This window comes from Dasypus novemcinctus, chromosome 18, assembly GCF_030445035.2.
Source record: "Dasypus novemcinctus isolate mDasNov1 chromosome 18, mDasNov1.1.hap2, whole genome shotgun sequence".
Taxonomy (NCBI): Eukaryota; Metazoa; Chordata; class Mammalia; order Cingulata; family Dasypodidae; genus Dasypus; species Dasypus novemcinctus.
The window spans coordinates 23,134,806-23,160,002 of record NC_080690.1 but is presented as its reverse complement, the minus strand read 5'-3'; the positions used below and the strand labels follow the sequence as shown (position 1 = coordinate 23,160,002).

General features: G+C 38.4%; 1 protein-coding gene across 3 annotated transcripts in view; it reads left to right on the top strand.

Moving 5' to 3' along the window:
* The window catches only part of CBFB (core-binding factor subunit beta), an 85,426-nt gene that overhangs the window by 34,351 nt on the left and 25,878 nt on the right, over window positions 1–25,197 (top strand). For all 3 annotated transcript variants that reach the window (XM_004460889.3, XM_004460890.3, XM_058279880.2), the window contains exon 4: window positions 21,618–21,734. In XM_004460889.3, the coding sequence (XP_004460946.1) occupies window positions 21,618–21,734 (117 nt within the window). The remainder of the gene's footprint in view (window positions 1–21,617; window positions 21,735–25,197) is intronic.

The following is a 25,197-nucleotide window of genomic DNA, read 5'->3' as shown; positions in this document are numbered from 1 at the left end:
CCTGGGTATTAAATATCGGATATGTTGTTTCCAAACATTTTCTCCCATTGAATTGGCTGCCTTTTCACCCGTTTGACAAAGTCCTGCAAGTGGCGAAAGTTCGATTTTGAGGAGGTCCCATTTATTTTTTTCTTTTGTTGTACATGCTTTGAGTGTAAAGGCCAAGAAACCAGTACCTACTACATACAGTGTATTAAAGATGTTTCCCTGCATTTCCTTCTAGTAATTTTATGGTCCTGGCTTTTAAATTTAGGTCTTTGATAGATTTTGAATTGATTCTTGTATAGGGAGTGAGATATTGAGAACCTCTTTCATTCTTTTGGTTATAGAAACTGTTTGGTTCCCTTAACATTAACTTGGTAGGTTTGTCAAAAACAGTTGACGTATAGGTGTGGGTTTATTTCTGGGTTCTCAGTTCTATTCTACTGATTGATGTGTCTGTCTGTATGCCAGTACCATGCTATTTTGACCCCTGTAGCTTTGTAATATGTTCAAGGTCAGACAGTTAAATTCCTCATCGCTCTTCTGTTTTAGAATGCTTTTGGCTATTGAGGTACACTTTCCCTTCCAAATGAATTTGGTAATTGCCTTTTCTAATTCTGTAAAGTAGGCTGTTAGAATTTTGATTGGTATTGCATTGACTCTGTAAATCAGTTTGGATAAGATTGACATCTTCACAATATTTATTTTTCCAATCTATAAACAGAATGTCTTTATTTCCATTTGTTTAGGTCTTTTAAAATTTCTTTTAGTGTTTTGTAGTTTTGTGCATGTAGCTCCTGTACTTCTTTGGTTAAATTGATTCCTAGGTATTTGAGTCTTTTTGTTGTTATTTTAAATGGAATTTCCTCCCTGATTTCCTCCTCAGATTGTTCAGTACTGTTTTACAAAAGCATTACTGATTTTTGCGTATTGATCTTGCATCCTGCCACTTTGCTGAACTCATTTATTAGCTCACGTAGCTTTATCGTGAATACTTACAAATTTTCTAAATACAGGATCTTGTCCTCTGCAAACAGAGTTTTACTTCCTCTTTTCCTATTTGGATGCCTTTAATTTTTTTTCCTTGTCTAATTGCCCTAGCTAGAACTTCTAGTACAATATTGAATAACAGTGATGACAGTGGGCATCCTTGTCTTGTTCCCAATCTTAGAGGGAAAGCTTTCAACCTTTCCTCATTGAGTACGATGTTGGCTGTGGATTTTTCATATAAGCCTTTCATCATATTGAGGAATTTTCCTTCTATTCTTATCTTTTGAAGTGTTTTTATCATGAAAGGATGCTGGTTTTTATCAAATGCCTTTTCTGTGCCAATTGAGACATAATGTGGGATTTATTTTCCCTCTATTAATGTGTTGTATTACATTGATTTATTTTCTTATGTTGAGCCAGCCTTGCATACCAGGAATAAATCCCACTTGGTCATGATGTAAAAGTCTTTTGATATGCTGTTGGATTCTATTTCATGTATTTTGATGAGAATTTTGCATCTATGTCCATTTGAGAGATTAGTTTGTAATTTTCTTTTCTTGTAGTATCTTTATCTGGCTTTGGTATTAGGGTGATATTGGCTTCATAAAATGTGTTGGGTTATTTTCCCTCTTAAATTTTTTGGAAGAGTTTAAACAGGATTGGTGTTAATTCTTTTCAAAATACTTGGTAGAATTCACCTGTGAAGCCATCTGGTCCTGGACTCATGTTTGCTGGGAGATTTTTTATGACATATTCAATCTCTTTAAACGTGATTGGTTTGTTATGTTCTTTTATTTCTTGTACTGTCAGTTTAGGTTGTGTATTTCTAGAAATTTCTCCATTTCATCTAGGTGTCTAGTTTTTTGGTTTCTTATAGTATCCTCTTATGATCCTTTTTATTTCTGTAGGGTCAGTCATAACTTCCCCTCTTGCATTTCTGATTGTATTTATTTGTATCCTCTCTCTTTTTTTTCTTTGTTAGTCTAGCTAGGGGTTTGTCAGTTGTATTGATCTCTGAAAGAATCAGCCTTTGGTTTTGTTGATTTTCTCTTTTGTTTTTTGTTCTCAATTTCATTTATTTCTGTTCTAATCTTCATTATTTCTTTCTGCTTGCTTTGGAATTGGTTTGCTATTCTTTTTCTAGTTTCTTTAGTTGTTCAGTTAAATCTTTGAGTATAGGTCTTTCTTCTTTTTTAATATAGGCATTTAGGGCTATAAATATCCCTCTCAAGACTGCCTTTGCAGTATCCCATAAGTTTTGATATGCTGTGTTCTCATTTTCATTTGTCTCAATATATTTACTGATCTCACTTGCAGTTTCTTCTTTGACCTACCGATTATTTAGAATTGTTTTGTGCAGCCTCCACACATTTGCAGATTTACTTTTTTCCTGTCTATTATTGATTTCCAGTTTCATTTCATTATGATCTGAGAAGGTGCTTTGTATAACTTCAGTCTTTTTATATTTATTGAGAGCTACATTGTGCCCCAACATGTGGTCTGTCCTACAGAAAGATCCATGGACACTTGAGAAGAATGTATATCCCACTGAGTTTGAATGCAGTGTTCTGTGTATGTCTGTTAGGTCTAGCTTATTTATCATATTGTTCAAGTTCTCTGTTTCCTTGATTTTCTGTCTTGTTCTGTCTTATGATATGAGTGGGATGTTGAAATCTCCAATGATTATTGTAAGTGATGTCTATTTCTCCCTTCAGTTTTTTTTTTCCTTCCTCTCTGGTTGTGTGATTGCCTTTTTGGTATATCGTTTCACCATACAGGGACCTGCACCTCCTCGCACTGAGCAAGTCTGGGATGCCTTTTTTTTTTTTTTTTCACCAGGATGTCTTAGGGATCAAACCCAGGTCCTTCATATGGTAAACAGAAGCTCAGCTGATTGAGCCACAGCCACTTCCCTCTCTGTTTATTTTTTATTTTATTTTTTTGTCTTCTCGTTTTCTCCTCTAGGATTCACCAGGATTCCATCCTGAGGACCTCTGATGTGGAGAGAGGTTCCCTGTCACTTGTGCCACCTTCAGTTCCTATTTTCTCCTGCGTCTCACCTTGACTCTTCCTTTGTTTCTCTTTCTGTCACATCATCATCTTGCTGCATGGCTTGCCTGGCTTGCAGGCACTGGTTCGCCGCGCAGGCACGCCTTTACCAGAAGGTCCCAGGGATATAACCCAGGTCCTCCCATATTGTAGATGGAAGCCCAGTCACTTGAGCCACATCCGCTTCCCTCCCTTTAGTTTTGCCCGTGTTTGTCTCGTGTATTTTGGGGCGCCCTGGTAAGGTGCATAGATATTTATGATTGTTATATCTTCCTCACTGATTGTCCCTTTTATTAATATATAATGGCTTTCTTATTTCTCATAACTTTTTTGCATTTAAAGTCTGTTTTATCTGATATTTGTATATAGCTAGCCCTGCTTTTTTCTAGTTTCTGTTTGCATGGAGTATCTTCTTCCAACTTTTCACTTTCAGCCAGTTTGTATCCCTGGGTCTAAGGTGAGCTCGTAAGCAGCATATGGATGTCTCATATTTTTTTATCCATTCTGTCAGCCTGTATCTTTTGATTGGGAGGTTTAATCTTTTCTCATTCAATGATATCAATGTAAATGCGTTATTTTCTTCCACCATTCTGTTGTTTGGTTTTCATATGTTATATCATATTTTTGTCTGTCTTTTTACTCTTTTGGTTATCCTTTCTCTGTTCTTTCTTCTATACTCTCCCTCAGGCCTCTTTCCTGTCTTTTTATTTCAGATTCTCGGGTTTCCTTTAAAATTTTCTGTAAAGGTGGGTTCCTTTTTGCACACTCTTCGTTTCTCTTTGTAGGACAGTTTTCCTGGGTAAAGAATTCTTGGCTGGCAGTTTTTCTCTTTCAGTATCCTAATTGTATCATATCATGTCTTCTCACCTGCATGATTTCTGAAGAGAAATCTGCACTAAGTCTTACTGGGCGTCCCTTGTATGTGATGGTTTGCTTCTTCCTTGCTGCTCTGAAATTTTTCTCTTTATCTTTGACATTTGACGTTCTGAGTATTATGTGTCTTAGAGTAGATCTATTTGGATTTATTCTGATTGGGGTATGGTGCACTTCTTGGACAAGTAAGTTCATTTCTTGCATAAGAGTTGGGAAATTTTCAGCTATTATTTACTCTTCCTACCTCTTTCTACCCCTTCCCCCTTCTCTTCTCCTTCTGGAACTCCCACGACATGAATGTTGATGCATTTCATGGTGTCATTCAACTTTCTGAGCCCCTGCTCAATTATTTCCATTCTTCCCCCTCTTCAATTTCAGCTCTTCTGTCTTTAGTGTCATTTATTCTTTCTTCTATCATTTCAAGTCTGCTGTTGAATGCCTCTAATGTGTTTTTAGATTTTTTAAAATTATTCTTTCTTCTATCATTTCAAGTCTGCTGTTGAATGCCTCTAATGTGTTTTTAGATTTTTTAAAAAAGATTTATTTTTATTTGTTTCTACCCTCCTCGTTGTTTGCACTTGCTCTCTGCTTCTCTTCTTTTTAGGAGGCACTGGGAACTGAACCTGGGGCGTCCCATGTGGGAGGGAGGCGCCCAATCTCCTAAATCACCTCTGTACCCTGTTTTTTGTTGTGTCTCTCATGTTTCCTTGCCAGGCCCCTTGGTTGCATCATCTTGTGTCAGCTCACCATGCCAGCCTGTCGCATCAACTCATTGTCCTGCTTTTCCTCTCCAGGAGGCACCAGGAACCATACTCAGGACCTCCCATATGGCGGGCAGGAGCCCAGCTGCTTGAGACACACCCACTTCCTTCTAATGTTTTTTTGATCTCACCTATTGTGTGTTTCATTCCCATGTGCTCTGTTATTTTTCTGTTCAGGATTTCAGTTTCCCCTTTGTTCTTGCTCAGTATTTTCTTGATGTAATTTATCTCTTTAGTCATATTGTCTTTCAGCTCATTAATTTGTGTGCATCTCATTAATTAGTTCTCTCAAATCCGGCATCTCTTCTGGGACTTCGATATATTCCTTTTCTTGGGCCATCCCTTCCATTTTCTCAGTATGACTTGTAATTTTTTGCTGGTGTCTAGGCATCTGATTAGGATATAGTTTACGCAGAAGCTCAATTTCTTTCTCTTTTATGGGGATTTAGTGGTGGGAGTCTGTGTGTTACCACTGCTCTTTGATTCTTGGCTCAATCTGGATTGTTAGGATTGTCCCTACTAGTTGCTCAAAACTGAGCTCTAGACCCAGTAAGTGGTTGCAGACCCAATTCCTAGGCCCTTGGGGAGGGAGACTATGAATGCCTGAAAAAACCTCTCTCATATTTAATTTTCTCACATGCACTTCCTTGATCTACCTGCAGATGGCACTCTTTGGAAGCGCTCAGTTCAGTGCCTCTCACTGAAGTATATATTTTGCAACACAGACAGGACTGATGGGATAGATCTTCCTGCCTAGGGGCTAAGAGCCTTGTAATTCAAACTTTCTCAGAGAGAGTTCTCCAGCCTTCTCCAACAGCACCCCCATCCTCCAGGAAGTATTTCCATTCCCCCCTGAGTACTCAACAGTCAGTCCTCATTAGTAGAGAAGGAGATTGGGGGGTTATATATCTTTAGCCCCTTGCTGACTCCCAAGTCGATCTATGGCGTGGCCCCACCCTGCCTGGAAGGGCTCCTGGGACACAGCTGACCAAATTTGTGAGTCAGAAGCTGAATCAGCCTTAGGCTGTGTCCCCCTCTCTCTGCTTTCCTGGGGCAGTGGATCCCTGGAGGCCCCATTGTCTGTAGCAGCTGGCCCAGAGGCCTGAGAATTCGAAGGTGTCTTTAGTGTGGGTGAGGGTGCCAGCAGCAGCAACCACTGGTTTCAACTCACAGTTCTGTCTTCGAGATTCCCCTCCTTTGTCCCATTTGCCTCGGGTTGGTGTCCACCCTTGTCAGGAGTTCTAAACCGTAGAAGATCTTTTTCCAGACAGTTTCAGCCTACTTTCTAGCTATTTTTCTGGAGGAGAAGAGAGTTCTGTATCTTTCTAGTCTGCTGTCTTCCCAGAAATCTTGTCGTTTGAATTGATGTATGTTGTGTGTATAAAATACACCAGATTTCAAAAACTTGATACAAGAGAAAGAATGTAATATATCTCATTAATAATTTTCATGTTGATGATTACAGTTGAAATAATGGTTAAACAGTGCATTATTAAAACTAATAACACTTGTTCTTTTTCTTTTAATAGATATGGCTTCTAGGCTTATATGACTTGCATTTTATTCACGTTCTATTTCTATTGGTCATTGATGACTTAGAATATTCTTAAATCCTATACCTCTCCTTTTACCCCCCAAAAATAACTGCTATTCTGATTGATGTATTTATTCCCTTATCCTTTTAGTTCCTACACAAGTATCTCTGAACAGGCATTGTTTTGTTTTGCAAAACCAGCTATAGCAGTTACAAACTTCATGGCTGTATAAATAAAGGGCTGTAATTTCGTTTTTTTAAAAAGGTACATAGATCACACAAAATGTTACATTAAAAAATACAAGAGGTTCCCATATACCCCGCTCCCCTCACCCCCACTCCTCTCACAGCAATTTCTTTCATTAGTGTGGTACATTCACTGAATTTGATGAGTACAGTTTGGAGCATTGCTGTACCGCATGGATTGTAGCTTACACTCTCTTCAGTCCATTCAGTGGGTTATGACAGGATATTTAATGTCCTACATCTGTCCTTGCAATATCATTGAGGACAACTCTTAAGTCCCAAAAAGACCCCAATATCACACCTCTTTTTCCCTCTCCCTGCCTTCAGCAACTCCTGTGGCCATTGTCTCCTCATCAATGATATAATTTCTTACATTGCTAGAGTCACAATAATTCTGTAGTAGAATACCAGTAAGTCCACTCTAATCCATATTTTATTCCTCCATTCTGAGAACCCTGGGATAGCGATGTCCACTCCACCTCTGAATCGAGAAGGGGCTTAGATCCCATGTGTTTGATGGATGGAATTCTCCTCCTTGCAGCTATAGACTCTCTCGGTTCCCTGGTGTGGTGGTTGACCATCCTCACCTCCCTGTTAACTGACCTGGGTAAGTCCAACGAACTGGAGAGTAGGTGTTGCAACTCTGCTGAGGCTCAGGACCCAGCTCGCACATGGACAGTCCAGAGATTCAAGTCTCCTGAGGGTATACCAAACCCAGTGCCAATCACAGGTTCAGTAAAAGTGACAGAAGAGGCATGCATAAAGAGGTCACATCTGAGTTCAACTCCATCACACTTAGGAGCACAAATTCCAAAGTAGGACCCACTGGCAAAGCACTGAACTTCAGAGCCACCTTGTCATGACCATACGACCTGGGTGTCTCCATAGCCCTCAGGAGCACCACTGCCTGGGGTTGTATCTACTTTGGCTGGCCTGAGATCCTGCTGAGATGTGCATAAGCGCTACCCCTCTGATGGCCTCCCAACACAGTTTGAAGTCTCTTAGCTATATAAAGTCACTTGTATTTACCATTTCCCCCTTTTATTCAAGGTCTTTTTCTAGTTGTATCACCAGCTGGTGCTTGATAGTAGTCCCTCAGCACCAGTGAGGCTCATCCCCAGGAGTCATGTCCCACCCTGGGGGAAGGTAATGGATTTACATGCTTAGTTTGGCTTAGAGAATGGCCACATTTGAGCAACATGGAGGCTCTCAGGAGGTAACTCTTAGGCAGCCTGTAATTTCATTTTAAGATGAAAGCTCCTAGGAGAAATAAGCTGAACAGAATCTCAGGAATAAATCTGGCTTCACTTTCCCTGCAGAATTTTAAGAGCTCTTTTTGGGTAAGTTGGTGAGCAGTTTCACGAGTCATGGAAACCCTAAGGGTCACAAGTGGAGTTAGGGCATCTGGTAGAATGTGAACCAGGTGCTGAAGATTTGGAGGAAATACAGTCAGAGAAAGTGTATTTCCTACTTCTAATTTACCATGACCTACCTTCCTTTCACAGGAGGAGAACAAAGCCAATCACCTTTAGGTAGTTGGTCCCAGCAGTAGGGCGTGAAAAGGAAAGCAGAAACTTCATTGGTACATGATAAAGATTTAAGTAGAATACAAATAATATGGACAGGTTTTAGGTACATTCTGCTCAGATTAAAAAGAAGGATCTTGGAGATGACTAACCTCAGAATGTCTGTCTCTTGACTCTAGACAGGTTGCCCTCTGCATCTGATGCATTGCTTATACTGAGAGCCTTTCTTGCAATGGACTTCTGCTTTTCCATGTCGTTCTCTTTGGTTTATGGTCTCATTTTGGTGAAGAAGAGTTGTTTCTTTTGGGGTATGTGGGGGAGCTAAATATTTTGAGTTCTTGCATGTTTGAAGGTGTCTTTATTCTACTCTCATATTTCATTGAAGATTTTGCTGATTCTAGAGTTCGAGATTGGGGATTATTAAGAAGGCTTTTCTTTTTCATTGTCTTCTTTTGATGTGGCTATTGAGAATCTGAAACCATTCTGATTCTTGATATGTTGTTAGTGACCAATTCCTCCCCTACTAGAAGTTCGTAAAATCTTTATCTCCATAATTTTGTATTAATATTTACCTCTGATGTAATCTCCTGAAGGCCCAATATTTATTCATGGTGCCAGGGTACTTGGTGGGCCTTTTCAGTATTTCTTCTTATGCCCTTTGGTCTGGGAAATTTTCTTGTAGTGTTTGATTCATGGCTTCCTTTCTTATGTTTTCTCTGTTTTCTTTCTGGAGCAGCTATTTAAATGTTGCACCTCCAAGACCAATCCTCTTAATTTTATTTTCCATCTTTACCTTTTTGGTTTACTTTCTGGAAAATTTTGTAACTTCAAAGCTTTTTTTTTTTTTTAAGCAAATCAATTTTATTAATACATATCAACAAAGCATTCAGTTCTTTCAAAGTGCACAATCAGTGGTATTTGGCATAATCACATAGTTGTGCATTCAACACCCCAGTCGTCATTAGAGCATTTTCATTTTTTTCAATAAGAATAATAAAAAACAAGAAAATTCATCACCTCTTGATCTCTCTATGCTTCCCTTCCTATATATAGCTCCTATTTCTGGCTATTTTTTCACAATTATTTATTAAGCAGTTTTATTGATATATATTCATATATAACCTGAATATATAATCCATAGTGTATAATCAGTGGCTTTTAGTATAATCGCAATATTGTGTATTAATCACCACAAAAAATTTTAGAATAATTTCATTAGTCCAAAAAGAAAAACTCCACACCTCTTAGCAGTCCTTCCTCAGCCCTACATAACCACTAATCTAAATTAATCTTTATAAATTGATTTATATTTACATTTTATATAAATAGAACCATACAGTATATAGTACTTTGTGTCAGGTTTCTTTCTTTTATTGATTTTTTTCACTCCCCTTCCCGCCCCCTCCCCCAATTGTCTGCTTTCTTTGCCCATTTGCCATGTGTTATTCTGTGTCTGCACATATTCTTGCCAGCGGCACCTGGAATCTGTGTCTCTTTTTGTTGCATATCTTGCAGCGTCAGCTCTGCATATGTGCGGCACCATTCCTGGGCAGGCTGCACTTTTTTCGTGCTGGGTGGCTCCCCTTACAGGGCGCACTCCTTGCGCATGGGGCTCCCCTATGCGGGGGGCTTCCCTACACGGGGGACACCCCTGCATGGCACACATCAGCACTGTGTGTGGGCCAGCTCATCACACAGTTCAGGAGCCCCTGAGTTTGAACCCTGGACCTCTCTTGTGGTAGGCAGATACTCTATCTCTTGAGCCAAACCTGCTTCCCTTGTTGAGTTTTAATTTCTACTCTCATGTATTTAATTTCCTAGGGCTCTTTTTCTGTTCTATAAATGTTCTTTTTTTTTTTTTTTAAATTGCATCCTGTTCTTGTTTCTAGGATGCAGTATTCTTTTTTTTTTTTTTAATTTTATTTCTCCCCCTCCCTCCGCCCCACTTGTCTGTTCTCTGTGTCTGTTTTGCCGCATGTTCTTCTTTGTTCACTTCTGTTGTTGTCAGCGGCACGGGAATCTGTGTTTCTTTTTTTTGCATCATCTTGTGTCACCTCTCCGTGTGTGCGGCGCATTCCTGGGCAGGCTGCATTTTCTTTTGTTCTGGGCAGCTCTCCTTGCGGGGCGCACTCCTTGTGTGTGGGGCTCCCCTACGCGGGGGCACCCTGCGCGGCACAGCACTCCTTGCGCGCATCAGCACTGCACATGGGCCAGCTCCACACGGGTCAAGGAGGCCTGGGGTTTGAACTGCGGACCTCCCATGTGGTAGGTGGACACCCTAAACACTGAGCCAAGTCCGCCTCCTGTAGGATGCAGTATTCTAAATACCCCTTTTCATAGTCTTAGAGGAAACAAGGTGACAGCAACCAAAGCATAAAAGTAAGAAAATATCTGGCTTGGCTTTTCATTTAGGAAGAACACAGTGAAACCAAATTAAAATAATTACTTAGTACATAGTAACATGTTAATATGTTTTTATGAATTTGCAGAAAAGTTCTCTTTTATTTCTGACCAAAGTCTTTGACTTTGGTTAACACATCTACTTATTGAATCTGTGTGTATATATGTACATACTCACACACAAACAATCTTTAAGGTGCTAGGCATATTCTGTAGTTTTCCATGTTGTGGGTTTATTTTTGTTTTGTTGTTTGTTGGTTGGTTTGTTTTATGAGGTACCGGGGATTAACCCAGGGCCTCAGACATAGGAAGCAGGTGCTCAACCACTGAGCTACATCCGCTCCCCATGTTATTATTTCTTTACGTAGTATTGAAGAAGCTAGTTTTATACTTACATGAAACTCACTTATGATTCAGAGACAAGCAAGACTGAATGCCTGTAGTGATTACCCAGCAAGCAAGTGGCTGACTGTGCATTTGTGAACTGGGAGCAGCATGTGGTTAAAAGAAGTATGAGTCAGAACTAAGTGTCTTTTAAAAATATTTGCTAAATAGACTACAGAAAAGGTTACAACTGAGACACAGGGTATGTACTTCTTTAGGAATATCTGGTACCTATGGACCATTACAGTATTGCTGCTTTGTCAGCTGATTCATCGGTCTGTGGGTGGGAGCAACTGTTCATTGCCTCGTAACAAAAAAAAAAGAAAGAAGACTTCTTTCCCTTGGAAAGAAATTACTATGTAAGACATTGGCATTGGCATGTAAGCAAAGTTCCTGTGGTGCTCTTTATGTTTCATATGTTTTGTAAACATTGACTTGTATGTTATTTACTAACATCTATGAAGGAGGAATTATTTAGCCCTGATTTTATATATGAGGATTTTGAGGCTTAGCAAGCTTAAATAATTTGTCTCAGACCTCATTATTAAAACCAGAATTCAGGGAAGCAGACTTGGCCCAGTGGTTAGGGCGTCCGTCTACCACATGGGAAGTCCGCGGTTCAAACCCAGGGCCTCCTGACCCATTTGGTGAGCTGGCCCACGTGCAGTGCTGATGTACGCAAGGAGTGCCCTGCCATGCAGGGGTGTCCCCAGCGTAGGGGAGCCCCACGTGCAAGGAGTGCGCCCCGTAGGGAGGGCCACCCAGCACGAAAGAAAGTGCAGCCTGCCTAAGAATGTCGCCGCCCACATGGAGAGCTGACACAACAAGATGACGCAACAGAAAGAAACACAGATTCCCGTGCTGCTGACAACAGCAGAAGCGGACAAAGAAGATGTCGCAGCAAATAGACACAGAGAACAGACAACCGGGGCTGTGCAGGGGCGGAGAAGGGGAGATAAATAAATAAATAAATCTTTCTAAAAAATAAAACTAGAATTCATACCCAGATTTTATCTGATTACACTCTTTTCATGCTGCCTTGGGGTTAAGCATAGTGATAATATTTAAAGGATTATTTTATAAATTAATTAAAATATTTTAATTATACAAATACATATGTTGAAGAAAAACTACTAAATACAAGTGAGGTGGAGAAAAGTATATATATGTATATACCTACACACACATCCATATTTCTTCAACTCAGAATTAATAGTTATTAACATCTAGATTAATATTTTTCCAGCCACATTTTATGCATCTGGATATTTATATGCATAATTAAATTAACACGTGTTTATGTATAGTGTTAGTTGTTTGCTTAACATAGTATTTTCATGTAATTCTTTACCTAGTGTTTTATAATGTGCTTTTCAAAAACTTGACATGTTTTAATTCTTTCCATGTTAAAAACATGCTTTCTAAAAGCTAAATAGTGCACTATATGCTCATTTATTTATTCAGTTCCTTATTGTTGGGCATCTAAGTTATTTCTTTAAAAAAAAACAAAACTGTTTTATTGAGATCTGTTCACATACTGTATAGTCTCCCCAAAGTGTACAATCCATGGCTTTTAGTATAATCACAGTATTGTGCATTCACTACCACAAAAAATATTAGTGCAATTTCATTACTCCAAAAAGAAAAACTCTACACTCCTTAGCAGTCACCTCTCATTTCCCATATCCTTCCCCAGCCTTACATAACCACTAGTTTAATTCCTTCTTTATAAATTGATTTATATTTACATTTTATGAGTGGAATCATACAATATGTATATACAATATGTAGTACTTTGAGTATGATTTCTTTCACTTAGATAATGTTTTGTGGGTTTTTTGCCTGATATTAACCTCTTGGAACATTAATATACATTTGTTAGTCTCAAAGAAAAACAGTCTAATATATGCAATATTACCCATTTCTAATCTTCTGCCATTATTAAAAAACAATCCTTGAGAGTATCAAAGATGTAAAATGTGTACATCTTTGATTAAATTTTATAATACATGCATATTGCTGGGTGAAAGGATAATGCACACTTATTGCCAAAAATGCCTTCCCAGAATGGTTAGCCACTTTATCCTCCCTCTGGCGATGTAATAAAAGCTGTTTTCCCTCCTTATTGACATTATTAAAACTTTTTCAATTTATTTTTATATTTGTTCAAAAATAGTTATTGCTATCTTGTTTTCATTTAATATATTTTTTGTTAGTGAGAATTTTATATTAATAATTCTTGGCTCTTTGTATTTATTTTGTTCTAAACTCACATTTTCAAATGATTCTAGCCATTTTTCTCAATTCCACTAGTTAAAAAATACTTTTATCATTGAATTTTTTTCTCGGGTGCGGAGGCTCTGGAGCTTGAACCCAGGACCCTCATACATGTGAAGCAGGCCCTCAACCACTGAGCTACACCTGCTCCAGTATCATTGATTTTTTTTTTTTAAGATTTTTTTATTTATTTCTCCCCCTCTCCCCCCATTGTCTGTTTTCTGTGTCCATTCACTGTGTGTTCTTCTGCATCCGCTTGTATTGTCAGGTGACACCAGGAAACTGCATCACTTTTTTGTTGCGTCATTTTGCCGTGTCAGCTCTTAGTGTGTGCAGCACCACTGCTGGGCGGGCTGCGCTTTTTTTCATGTGGGGCAACTCTCTTTGTGGGGCACACTCTTTGCGCATGGAGCACCCCTACATGGGGGCACCACTTTGTGGCACAGCACTCCTTGCACATGGCAGTATTATGTGTGGGCCAGCTTACCACACAGGTCAGGAGGCCCTGGTTATCAAACCCTGGTCCCTTCATATGGTAGGCAGAAGCTCTATCAGTTGAGCCATGTCTACTTACCATCGATTTTTTTTTTTTTTAAGATTCATTTATTTTTATTCTCCCCCCTTGTGGCTTGTTTTTTTTTTTTTTTTCTTCCTGTCTGTTCTCTGTGTCCATTTGCTGTGCTTTTTTTCTGTGTCTGCTTGTCTCCCTTTGTTTCATCATCTTGCTGTGTCAGCTTTCTGCGGCACATGGGCCATCAGCTCTCTGCAGCCCACGGACCAGCTTGCCTTCACAAGGAGGCCCTAGGATGCGAACCCAGGGCCTCCCATGTGGTAGGCAGGAGCCCAGCTGATTGAGCCACAACTGCCTCCCCTCATCAGTTTTTAATGATATTTTTTTCATATTTTAAATACTAGTATACTCTGTTTAAGTTTTGGCTTTTTTATTCTATTCCATTTAGTTGTCTCTGACTGCACAGTACTATACAGATTGTATTTTTGTATGTTTTAATACTGAAAGGGAAAAAATTACTTTTTGTAATATTTTTCTTGGGTGGTCTGGTTCTTTTATATTAACTGTAAGCTTATTTTTCAAATTCTAGGAAACATTTTGAGATTGGGACTTTTATTAAATAAGGATTCGTTTGGGATAAATCAGCATTTTAGTTTTCCCATTCAAGAACATGATATCTTTCTAGTTATTCAAATATTTTTGTCTCAGAAATTAGTCATTTTCTTCTTTTATAGACTTCATGTTTTACTAAATAGTTACTGTTATAGGGAAGTTGTTGGTTTTCTATATTTATTTATAGTCAGCCACTTTATTTTTATTAAAGATTTATTTTATTTATTTCTCCTCATCCCCTCATTGTTTGCACCTGCTGTGTCTGTTCGTCTTCCTTGTTTCTTTAGGAGGCACCAGGAACTGAAATGGGGACCTCCATCCAGTATACGAGGGAGGCACCTAATTGCTTGAGCCTCCCCCATTCCCTCCTTTGTTGTATCTCTCATGTTTGTCTTCGTCTCTTTTTTTTTTTCACAAAAGCTTACCATGCCTGCCCATCATGCCAGCTCACTCTCTTTAGGAGGCACAGAGAACTGAACTAGGGAGCTCCCATATGGTATGAGGGAGCTCAGTTGCTTAACTCACATCAAGCGGGCCATCAACTCTCCACGGCATGGGCCCTCAGCTCTCTGCAGCACAGGCTGGTTTGCCTTCACCAGGATGCCCTGGGATTTGAACCCGGGGCCTCCCATGTGGTAGATGGGAACCTAATTGCTTGAGTCACATCCACTTCTCTCTCATTGTTTTCCTAATGCCTCACTTCATATACCAGAGGTGCAAGTGTTTAAGCTTTAATAGTTTATTATGGGGAAGCAGATGTGGCTCAAGTGATTGGGCTCCCATCTACCATATGGGAAGTCCAGGGTTTGATACCTGGGGCCTTCTGATGAAGGCAAGCTGGCCTGTGTGGCGAGCTGACCTGAGCGGAGTGCTGGTACAACAAGATGACACACCAGAAAGAGACATAGAGGAGAGATAATAAAGAGACACTGCAGACCAGGGAGCTGAGGTGGCACCTCCCTCCCACTCCAGAAGGTCCCAGGATCAGTTCCTGGAGCCATCTAATGAGAATATAAGCAGACACAGAAGAACACACAGCAAATGGACACAGAGAGCAGACAACATTGGGGGGTGAGGGGGATAAATATAAAAATCTTTAAAAAAAAAAAAGTTTATTATGGAGAAGTGAAATTCTTTCCAATTGAAAGGGATGTTTTGAGGGTAAAGTCTTTGTTTCTTGCCCTTGTCACTAACTTTGATGCTTGGTTTCTTTTTATATTGATTTTATGGTTCAGTACTGACGTACATGGGATCTTCTTTGCAAAATACAGTTATTCTGCTTTAATTATCTTGAAATTATCTTCTTTAGAACCATTCGAAAAAGGGAACTCTTTCTATTATCCCTTTGCATCCCCAATTTCTCTCTCAGCCCAGGAACTAGAAACCCTGATCTTTTATGCAAATATGTAGTATATAGAGGAAAGAATAGTTGCTACTGCTTATTCTGAATTTAGATATCCTCAGAATAAGGAGCCTTCAGACCCTTAGAGAAGGAACTATTTGTGCAGATTAAGTGACAAGTTGACTAGTCTCCATTGTACCCTTTCTCTAATGCTTTCCTTATATTTCAAAAGACAGGGTTACTGTTTTTCAGCTATTTTAAGTGGTTTGTTCCATTTACTAAATTAAGAATTTTTATTCTCTCTCAAGCTCTGAGGTAGAAAGTCCTTGGTGTCTATGAGCGAGGGAAAGGAATAGAGTTGTTACTATCATAATCGAACCCTTTTAGAATCTGATGAAATCTTCGAAAAATGCATATGGGCACACACACACACATACTTTTTTTAAGAAATATTTCTCTCCCCTTCCCCACCCCCCCAGTTGTCTGCTCTCTGTGTCCATTCACTGTATGTTCTTCTCTGTTTCTATCCTTATCAGTGGCACTGGGAATCTGTGTTTCTTTTTGTTGCATCATGTTATTGTGTCAGCTCTCCGTGCGTGCAGCACCATTCTTGAGCAGGCTGCACTTTCTTTTGTGCTGGGTGGCTCTCCTTACAGGGTACACTCCTTGCGTGTGGGGCTCCCCTATGTGGGGGACACCCCTGCATGGCACAGCACTCCTTGCACACATCAGCACTGCACATGGTCCAGCTCCACACTGGTCAAGGAGGCCCGGGGTTTGAACCACGGACCTCCTATGTGGTAGGCAGATGCTCTATCCATTGGGCTAATGTTTCTGTTCTTGAAACTTACCCATAAACCCAAACTCCTATGGATTCCCTGAACTCCAGATTAAGAACACTTGCCTTAAATAAAAGCATTACTCAAAGTTCTGAGTGATGTAAGATCCCATAATGAAATATTTATGTACTATAGCCAAAAAAGGGGAAAATACCTTTGTCCACTGGGCACATGACATATTTTCCTCTTACCTCATTGGCCATTTCTAGTCTCCTCTGCTGGGTTCTTTTCATATATCCAGTATCTAAAAGTTGTTTTACTCAGGGTCTTCCTGGGCCCTCTTCTCTCCCTCGGTTCACTTCTTAAGGAATCTCCCTTTTCCATAAATTTAAAGACCATAATATTGTTGATAGCTGCTAGATTTATATCATCATAGCAGATAGAGTGCTAGAAGTCCATATACAACTGCCTACTCAAAATTTCCACTTGGGTATTTCATAAATGTCACCTATGTAGTATAAAAATTGTTGCAGACATTTTTTTAAGGAGGTACCTGAGATTGAACCCAGAACCTTGTACATGGGAAGCAGGTGCTCAGCCACTGAGCAACAAGTGCTCCCCTGCAAGTATTTTTATAACAGCATTATTGAGATATAATTCATCCTTTTTACAGTGTACAATTCTGTGGTTTCTACATAAAACAGATTCCATAAAGCCTTTAACTTACAAAATAGGTATTGACAGAGTTGTATAACTATCACCACTATCTAATTCCAAAATATTATCACCCCCCTAAAAAATTCCATACCCATTAGCAGTCACTGCCTATTCTCCTTTCCACCCCCAGTTATTGATAACCACTAATCTACTTTGTGTTTCTGTAGATTTGCTTATTCTGGACATTTTTTAAAAAGTAGAATCATATAATATGTTACCTTTTCTTGCCTTCTTTCACTTAGCATAATGTCTTCAAGGTTTATCCATTTTGTAGCATGTATCAGAACTACTTTCATTTTCATGGATGAATAATATTCCATTGTGTGGATAATGCCACCCTTTGTTTATTCATTCTTTAGGTGATGGTGCAAACATGTTTTTGAATATAACATCGTAAATACTGTTATTTAGAGTTTGAGTTAAAAATTTTGTTAAACTTCTGTGACATCTCAAACATATTCCTTGATATTTGACTTTGGGAAAGATAAGCTATTTTGTTGCTGTTTTTATATGTGATTAGCTTAATCTGTGTATCCATTTTGTAAATTAAAGGCTTTATGAAATCCATTTTGTGTAAAATATTTCGTTTTTTTAGGACAATAGGTTTAATCCCTAGGTCATATTCTAATTAATTTTCTTTTCCAAGTTTGAAATAAAGCATGGGGAGCAGATTAGCTCAGTGGTTGAATGCCTGCTTCCCATGTATGAGATCCTGGGTTCAGTTCCTGGTACCTCCTGAAAAAAAAAAAAGAAAAATGAAAAATGAAATAAGGCATCATCATTTTCAATGAAAAAAGTCTTTGTATTTAAATTACATTATTGAATTACATTATAAAATGCCAAAATGTTAAGAGACAGAATTAATTTTCTTTGTACTTTGAGGTTTGGTGTTCATGAATGCATGGAAGCTACAAACATTTACTTTGAAGATTTATACATAAAACCATATTTGTTTAAACATATTTGTTTAAATGCGAATATCTAAAAAAAATTACCAGGTTCAATTTAAAATATTATTTTTAATTGTGATTCCAAGCACTAGCTTTGATTCAGAACTGTTGCCATTTTCTGATGCCATTCAGGAATTTCCTAAAACAGATAAGTGGTTTTCTTTGATATAAAAGCAGTAATAAATGGGATTTTTAAATATAGTAATTTTATAAGATGTTTTTGACAGTAAATGTTAGTAAATATGAATAAGCTAAGAGATTATGGAATCTTCAGTTCTAAAAGGAATAAACCATTGATGAAGAATGTAAAATCTGATTCAGTTGAAGTCAACCTTCCTCTGCTACTAGATCAAGAATTCACTTCATGGGAAATGGATGTGGCTCAACTGATAGAGTGTCCACCTACCACGTGGGAGGTCCAGGGTTTGAACCCAGGGTTTCCTGGCCTGTGTGGTGAGCTGGCCCACGCGCAAGGAGTGCCGTGCCATGCAGGGGTGTCCCCTGCATAGGGGAGCACCCCGCACAAGGAGTGCACCCTGCAAGGAGAGTTGCCCCGTGTGAAAAAGTGCAGCCCGCCCAGGAGTGGCGCCCCACACACGGAGTGTTGACGCAGCAAGATGATGCAACAAAAAGAGACACAGATTCCTGGTGCTGCCGAGAATGCAAGCAGACACAGAAGAACACAGAGTGAATGACATAAGAGAGCAGATAACCAGGGGGGAGAGGGGGAAGGGGAGAGAAATTTAAAAAAAAAATTTTTTTCATGATTAGTATGAGAATTATAAATAATGTGATACGTTTATAGGTGAAATATTTTATCTCCCCACTGCATGCTTCCCCTTCCCTCTGTTAGAGGGGTTAAAGTCTAAATCTTTTATTAGAAGATGTGGTAATTCATATTTTATTGGTATAAAGTATAGAGGGGGTATTGTTTTTAGATTTTTGTGAGATATCAAGTATGAGGTAGTCATAGTCACTTGCTTGACTTAGGTGCACATCAGTGGAGTTTTAAATTCTTAGTGTGGAAGGGAATGCGCAATTATCAGTACAGAAGGAAATGTGTGGTTAAACGGTTTCAGCTATAACTGTAGACTGTTTCCCTTGGTCCAAATGGGAGGAGAAATGGAACTTACGTTCTTTTACTCTGATACAAGTGGAAATCGCTTCAACATGGTTTATAGGAGCCTTTAACAGAAAAATGGTTGTGTTTACTAATGAAGGGAAGTAACAAATATTTACAAAGAAGGCATAAACCCTATAGGTTTTATTTTACAGGTGTCTCAGTAATAATTTTTCCAGCATATTTATGATTATTGGTAGTCAATTTTTTAATTAAACATGTCTACAAACAAGGAGATCCTAAGACTCTGAAGAAATTGTTAAATTGAGTAAATAATGAAAATAAACAATGTTTCCAGTTTTCTCTTCAAAGTGAGAAACCTGTCTTGTCAGTTTATATTATTATATAGGTAATAAATATTGCTAATATTTAGCTTATAGAATACTAGGATTAGCCAAAGAAAATATGTTTGGTGTAGGTTTATAACAATATATTTGTTAGCCTAAATTTTTAAAAACTCATTGAAGGCCTGCTTTCTCTACATTTTGAAAATCTTGCAGTAAATGATAAAATGATACAAATCTATGCTGGTTTTATTCTGAAGCCCATGTTAAATGGGTAGAGAAGAACTAAAATAACCATGTTTTTAAAAAGTAATTATTAGGATAGTATGGTGTTGGGAGAAATTGTAGCAACTTCAATTTCTTATGTTTCTTATCTGTATCAAGGAAATATTCACCTCAAGATGATAGCAATAGCACCTTTTCTTAATGGATTCTTAATTGCTTTTGAAAACAACTGCGTTTTGAGCCAATATGAGAATTAATTTGGTGCTAGAAAATTAAAATGATACAAATTTGGATATCATAGCTAAAGCTCATAGCTTTTGCTCTAAGATTATTATTTTTTTTAAAGAATTATTAAGAAATTAAGTTTTGTGAAGAGGTTATTAAAACTGTCAACTTTAATTAATTCCACAGCATAAGAATGTAAGAGTTTTCTGATAAAGTTGGAGGTTCACCAGATGAAGGATACTTTGTTTCTGCAATTTTGAAGATCTTTCTAGAATTTATCAAGATACTTTTATCTTTTTTAAATGTCAGTGCATAAAATGTAGGGGGTATTTTCTAATTTGTCAGTGACTTGAGAACACATAGTACCCTATGATACTTACTTTAAGATAATTATCTAATATACAGCAAATATGACTGTTGGATGTGACAGAAAATCTGGCTGATTTTCTCACCTGAAAGTATTGTATGAAGGAATAAAACATTTCCGTTTATTGAAAATTGAAAAGGCTTGGTTTTACTTTTATTTTTTAGTTCCTACTAAGTTTTGATTTATTCAGTTTATACTACTAAAGAATTTAAAAATGAGTTGAAATAACTAGGGTACTGGGTTAACTTATTTTATAGACAAATGTTTGATATTATATTATATAGGCAAACCCTATGGCCTTTTTTTTTTTAAGATTTATTTATTTATACCCCCCCTACCTCCCCCACCCCCATTGTCTGCCCTTTTTGTCCATTTGCTGCATGTTCTTCTATGTCTGCTTGTCTTCTCTTTAGGCAGCACCAGGAACCGATCCTGGGACCTTCCAGAGTGGGAGAGAGGCGCTCAGTCTCTTGTGCCACCTCAGCTCCCTGGTCTGCTGCATCTCTTGTTGTCTCTTCTTTTTGTCTCTTTTTGTTGCATCATCTTGCTATGCCAGCACTCATGTGTGGGCCATCACTCTGCATGGGCCATCACTCTGCGTGGGCTAGTTGACTGCATAAGCCACCTTGCCTTCACCAGAAGGCCTTGGCAATCAAACACTGGACCTCCCGTATGTTAGACGGGAGTCCATTCACAGAAAGCCACATCCGCTTCCCAAACCCTATAACTTTAAAGCTTTTCCACTGTATTTTTAAAATACTGTGAAATTTAAATTATTTATAAAGATGGCAGTCTTTTACCTAGAAACCTAAAAATCAGCTGCATATCATATATCATCTAATGTTATATGGAAATAAATATTATATGATTTAAGTTTCTTTGGTTAATAGCAGTAGAAATCAATTCTGGCTAATATAAGTGGGAAAAAAGGGAAAAAAAAGCAGCTTTACTTATTAGGGAGTTATGAGGTAGCTTATAAAACTGAAGGGAAGTGTGAAGAGCCTGACCCTGAGTGACTCCAGGGATTCAAGTAGAAGGAAAACAGTGCATGTTCTCTTAGGGACTAGTGAACAATTGCTTTCTATCTTTATATTCTTCTATCCGTAATTTGAAAATCAAGGAAAAGTACCAGATTATCCTAACTTCAGCTAGAAGAGCAGCAATATCTACTTCATGTATTACCTTACTACAGACAGGTTTACAAATCTTGGGAAACTTCTTTTTTAAAATATGCAGGAAGAATTATGACTAGAAAAAAAATCCTGGTAGGCCAGATTAATTTAATTTACTGAATATATACAGAGGTTATGGTTTATATATTTTTCTGTAATTCTTAATGTTATAATTGGGTTGATCTTTTTATTTTTTTTTCCTGTAGGAAAACCACAGTTTATTACATAAGTAAACTTAATCCTTTGATTTATGTGTCTCACACCTTTTTCTTTTTTCATCCTGTGTTTTAGGTATATTTGAAGGCACCCATGATTCTGAATGGCGTCTGTGTTATCTGGAAAGGCTGGATTGATCTACAGAGATTGGACGGTATGGGCTGCCTGGAGTTTGATGAGGAGCGAGCCCAGGTAGGGTGATTTCAGGTTTTACTGAGCATGGTCCCTTTATTTAGCCCTAATCTTGCCTTTATTTGAGGATCTGTTTTACCCAGTTTTAAAGAGTGGTAAGTATAGAAAGTATCATGTTCAGTTAATATTGAGGATTCCTGAAGATGTTAAGACTCAAATGCTGATCTAGATTTTGGGAAAGTTTTTCCCTCATAGTTCAAAATTTCATCGACTTACCCATATCTATTCAGTGGGCGACCTCAAAGTCCAGCAATTCTGTTTAATATTTGTCCTTGATCTTTAGAACATTGCGAGAAAAAAAATTCAACATCAAGTATAGGAGTAGGTCTTCCGGAATGACTGACTGAGAAGCTCTACATAGTCTCTCCCAAAAGCAGTGATCAGACTACACAAAGTTGTAAAAATTAGCCATTTAAGGTCTCTTGAAATTGACCAAAGGTCATAAATTGGGAAGCATTTATTTAAGAAAAGCTGTTAAATTTGTAAAGCGAGAGTTACTGGCATTTAGTCAGTAGCTGTTCCTGTCCCTTTGCCCAGCTCTGTGGCCCCTCACCCTGGACAGGTGAGGCAAGCCTTGGGGATGTTAGTTCTGTCTTGTCAAGGAGGCTTATTTTATTTGGAGCAGAGCTTAGAAACAATGGAGGTCTATTAGCAAACAATCAAGGAAAGCTAATGTTGCTGGAAGCAACAAATTTGGCAGACCAGCCTGAAATTTTAACAGATCCAGGGAAAGGGACAGCAAAAGCAGTCCCTGCTTGAGATCCCACTCACCTTTAAGGTCCAGAAGACTGTGAACATGTGCAGGCTACATCTGCTCAGGAACTCTTGGAAGCTCCTAGTCCCTGATTGAATATGGGATAGACTTGTAAACTCCCTGAATTTTTAAAGCATTTCCCAAGCCACTCACAGATCCAGTGGAAAAGGGCAGAAACTGTACTTGCTTGAGTAGTTTATGCAAAATCTCTAACTACTAAATCCCCTGGAAAAATGAGACTTAAACGTGAAAACAAGGCGGAAAAAAAAAAAACCTAACAGTGACATCAGAGGGGAAGAGAGTTCACAGAATTAGTCCAGACAAGTCGTTAAACAAATAAGGGAAAAGCAGGAGCAACAAGTATCCAGTTTTCTACAAAAATTATGAGACATATAGAGAAATACAAAAGTTGAACAGCGTGATCCACAAACAGTAAAAGCAGCAGCCGATAGAAACTATCTTTGAGAGGGCTTAAATGTTGGTTCTTAATGACAGAAGTGTCAAAGCAACTGTTATAAATATGTTGAAAGTACTAAAGGAAGCTATGTTTAAAGAATTAAAGAATATGATGACAATGACTCATACAAGAATAGCAATAAAGAGGTCAAAATTATAAAGAGTTTAATAGAAATCCTGTAATTGAAAAATCACAATAATTGAAATGAAAACGTTACAAGGCACTCAACAGATTTGAGCTGATAAAGAATTTGCAAATGTGATGAGAGATTAATAGGTGATTATCCAGTCTGAAGAACAGAAAAAAAAAGAAAAAAGAAAAATGAACAGAAGCTCAGAGACCTGGGCAACAGCTAGGATACCAGTTTACATGTGATAAAAATCCCAGGGAGAGGAAGGGAGAGAAAAAAATATTTTGTATTTTAGGAAAGAATGACCAGAAACTCTCAAATTTGATAAAGGAAAGCATTAATTTACAAATCCAAGAAACTTAATGAACTGCAAATTAGATAAACCCAGAGATTACACCTATATACATCATAGAGATTACACCTATACACATCATAATGACAAGGAAAATTTTGAAAGCAGCAAGGAGGACAACTCATTACATCATACAAGGGAGCCACAATAAGAGTAACAGTTAACTTCTCATCTAAAACTGTGCAGCCATGAGGAGCTGGGATGATGTATTCAAAATGCTGAAAGAAAATGTAGGTAAGTAGATTTGGCTCAACTGATACAGTGTCCGCTTACCACATAGGAGGTCCAGGGTTAAAACCCAGGGCTTCCTGGCCCATGTGGTAAGCTGGCCCATTCACAGTGCTGATGCGCACAAGGAGTGCCATGCCACGAAGGGGTGTCCCCCATGTAGGGGAGCCCCATGCACAAGGAGTACGCCCCTCAAGGAGAGCTGCCCCGTGTGGAAAAAAGCGCAGCCTACCCAGGAGTGGCACTGCACACACGCAGAGCTGACGCAGCAAGATGACACAACAAGATGACACAACAAAAAGAGACACAGATTCCCAGTGCTACTGACGAGAACATAGACGGACACAGAAGAATACACGGCAAATGGCCACAGAGCAGACAAGGGGGAGTGGGGTGGAAGGGGAGAGAAATGAAGGAAGGAAGGAAAGGAAGAAAGGAGGGAGGGAGGGAGGAAGGAAGGAAGGAAGTCTAAAAAGAAAGAAAGAAAGGAAAATGTGAAAGCACCTGATTATCAGGTGTTAATTTCCTTAAATTGTTTGCTATCTAATCTTCTCAATAAAATTAAAATATTAATGAAAAAGAGTTTTCATTCGTCTTTCTGTTGTCTTATGTTCTCCATCTCTGCAAATATGAGTGTTCTTATCAAGAAATAAAAAGTAAAACCCTTCTAGTCAAAAAAAATTGAGATTCAAAGTTAAAATTCTTAAGAAATTTTACCTTCTACCTTGATTTCCATGGTTATAAGGGACCCCCACCCCCAATTCTTTTCTTTTAGGAAGATAGTCAACAATTGGCAATCTAAAAGATTATTTCTGAAAGAAATGATATAGCAGATTGAATTTATATAAGGAAGAATTTAGGGTGGTTGACTTCTGAAACTGAAGTATTTCATTAAAATTTTAAGTGAAAGTTTTAAGTTTAACCCACAACATTTTCCATACTTGGCGTTTTCTAAGCTTTGTTGCCCAATCCCCAAATTGAACTATATCACTGTATAGTACACGCCATCAGTTGTGATAATAAACTGATAAAATAATAGGTATTACATGATGTAATAAAAATTTCAAAGCAAGGTATCCCAACCCTTCATTCTGCAATCAACATTTCTCTGTAGCTTTCCCAAGCCCAGAATTACCTGCAAGGTAATAAAAGTAAAGACGCAGTGAGTGTAGAAGTTAGGAGCAGGAGTTTCATACTCATGTAATTGTGAATCCTGGCCCCACCTCTTAACACCTTTGTGATGCTGGCAAGTTATTATATCTCTCTGGGCCTCAAATTTGCCCTTCATAAAATGAAGATGTTGTCACCCCACAAAATTGTGGACAGTTGAATGACTAGCATTTGTAGAGGGCTCTACCTGGCATAGTACCTGGCATGTAGGAAAGATCCTAAATGAAAACTTGGTTTTGTTACTGTTTGCACTTGGGGATTTTATTTTACACTTACGGTTTCTACTATTCTCAAGGGATCCTAACATCTGTTGCATGTAATAATGTGTACTTTTGCAGAGCATGAATTTCAGCCCTCTCTCATGGAGATGTT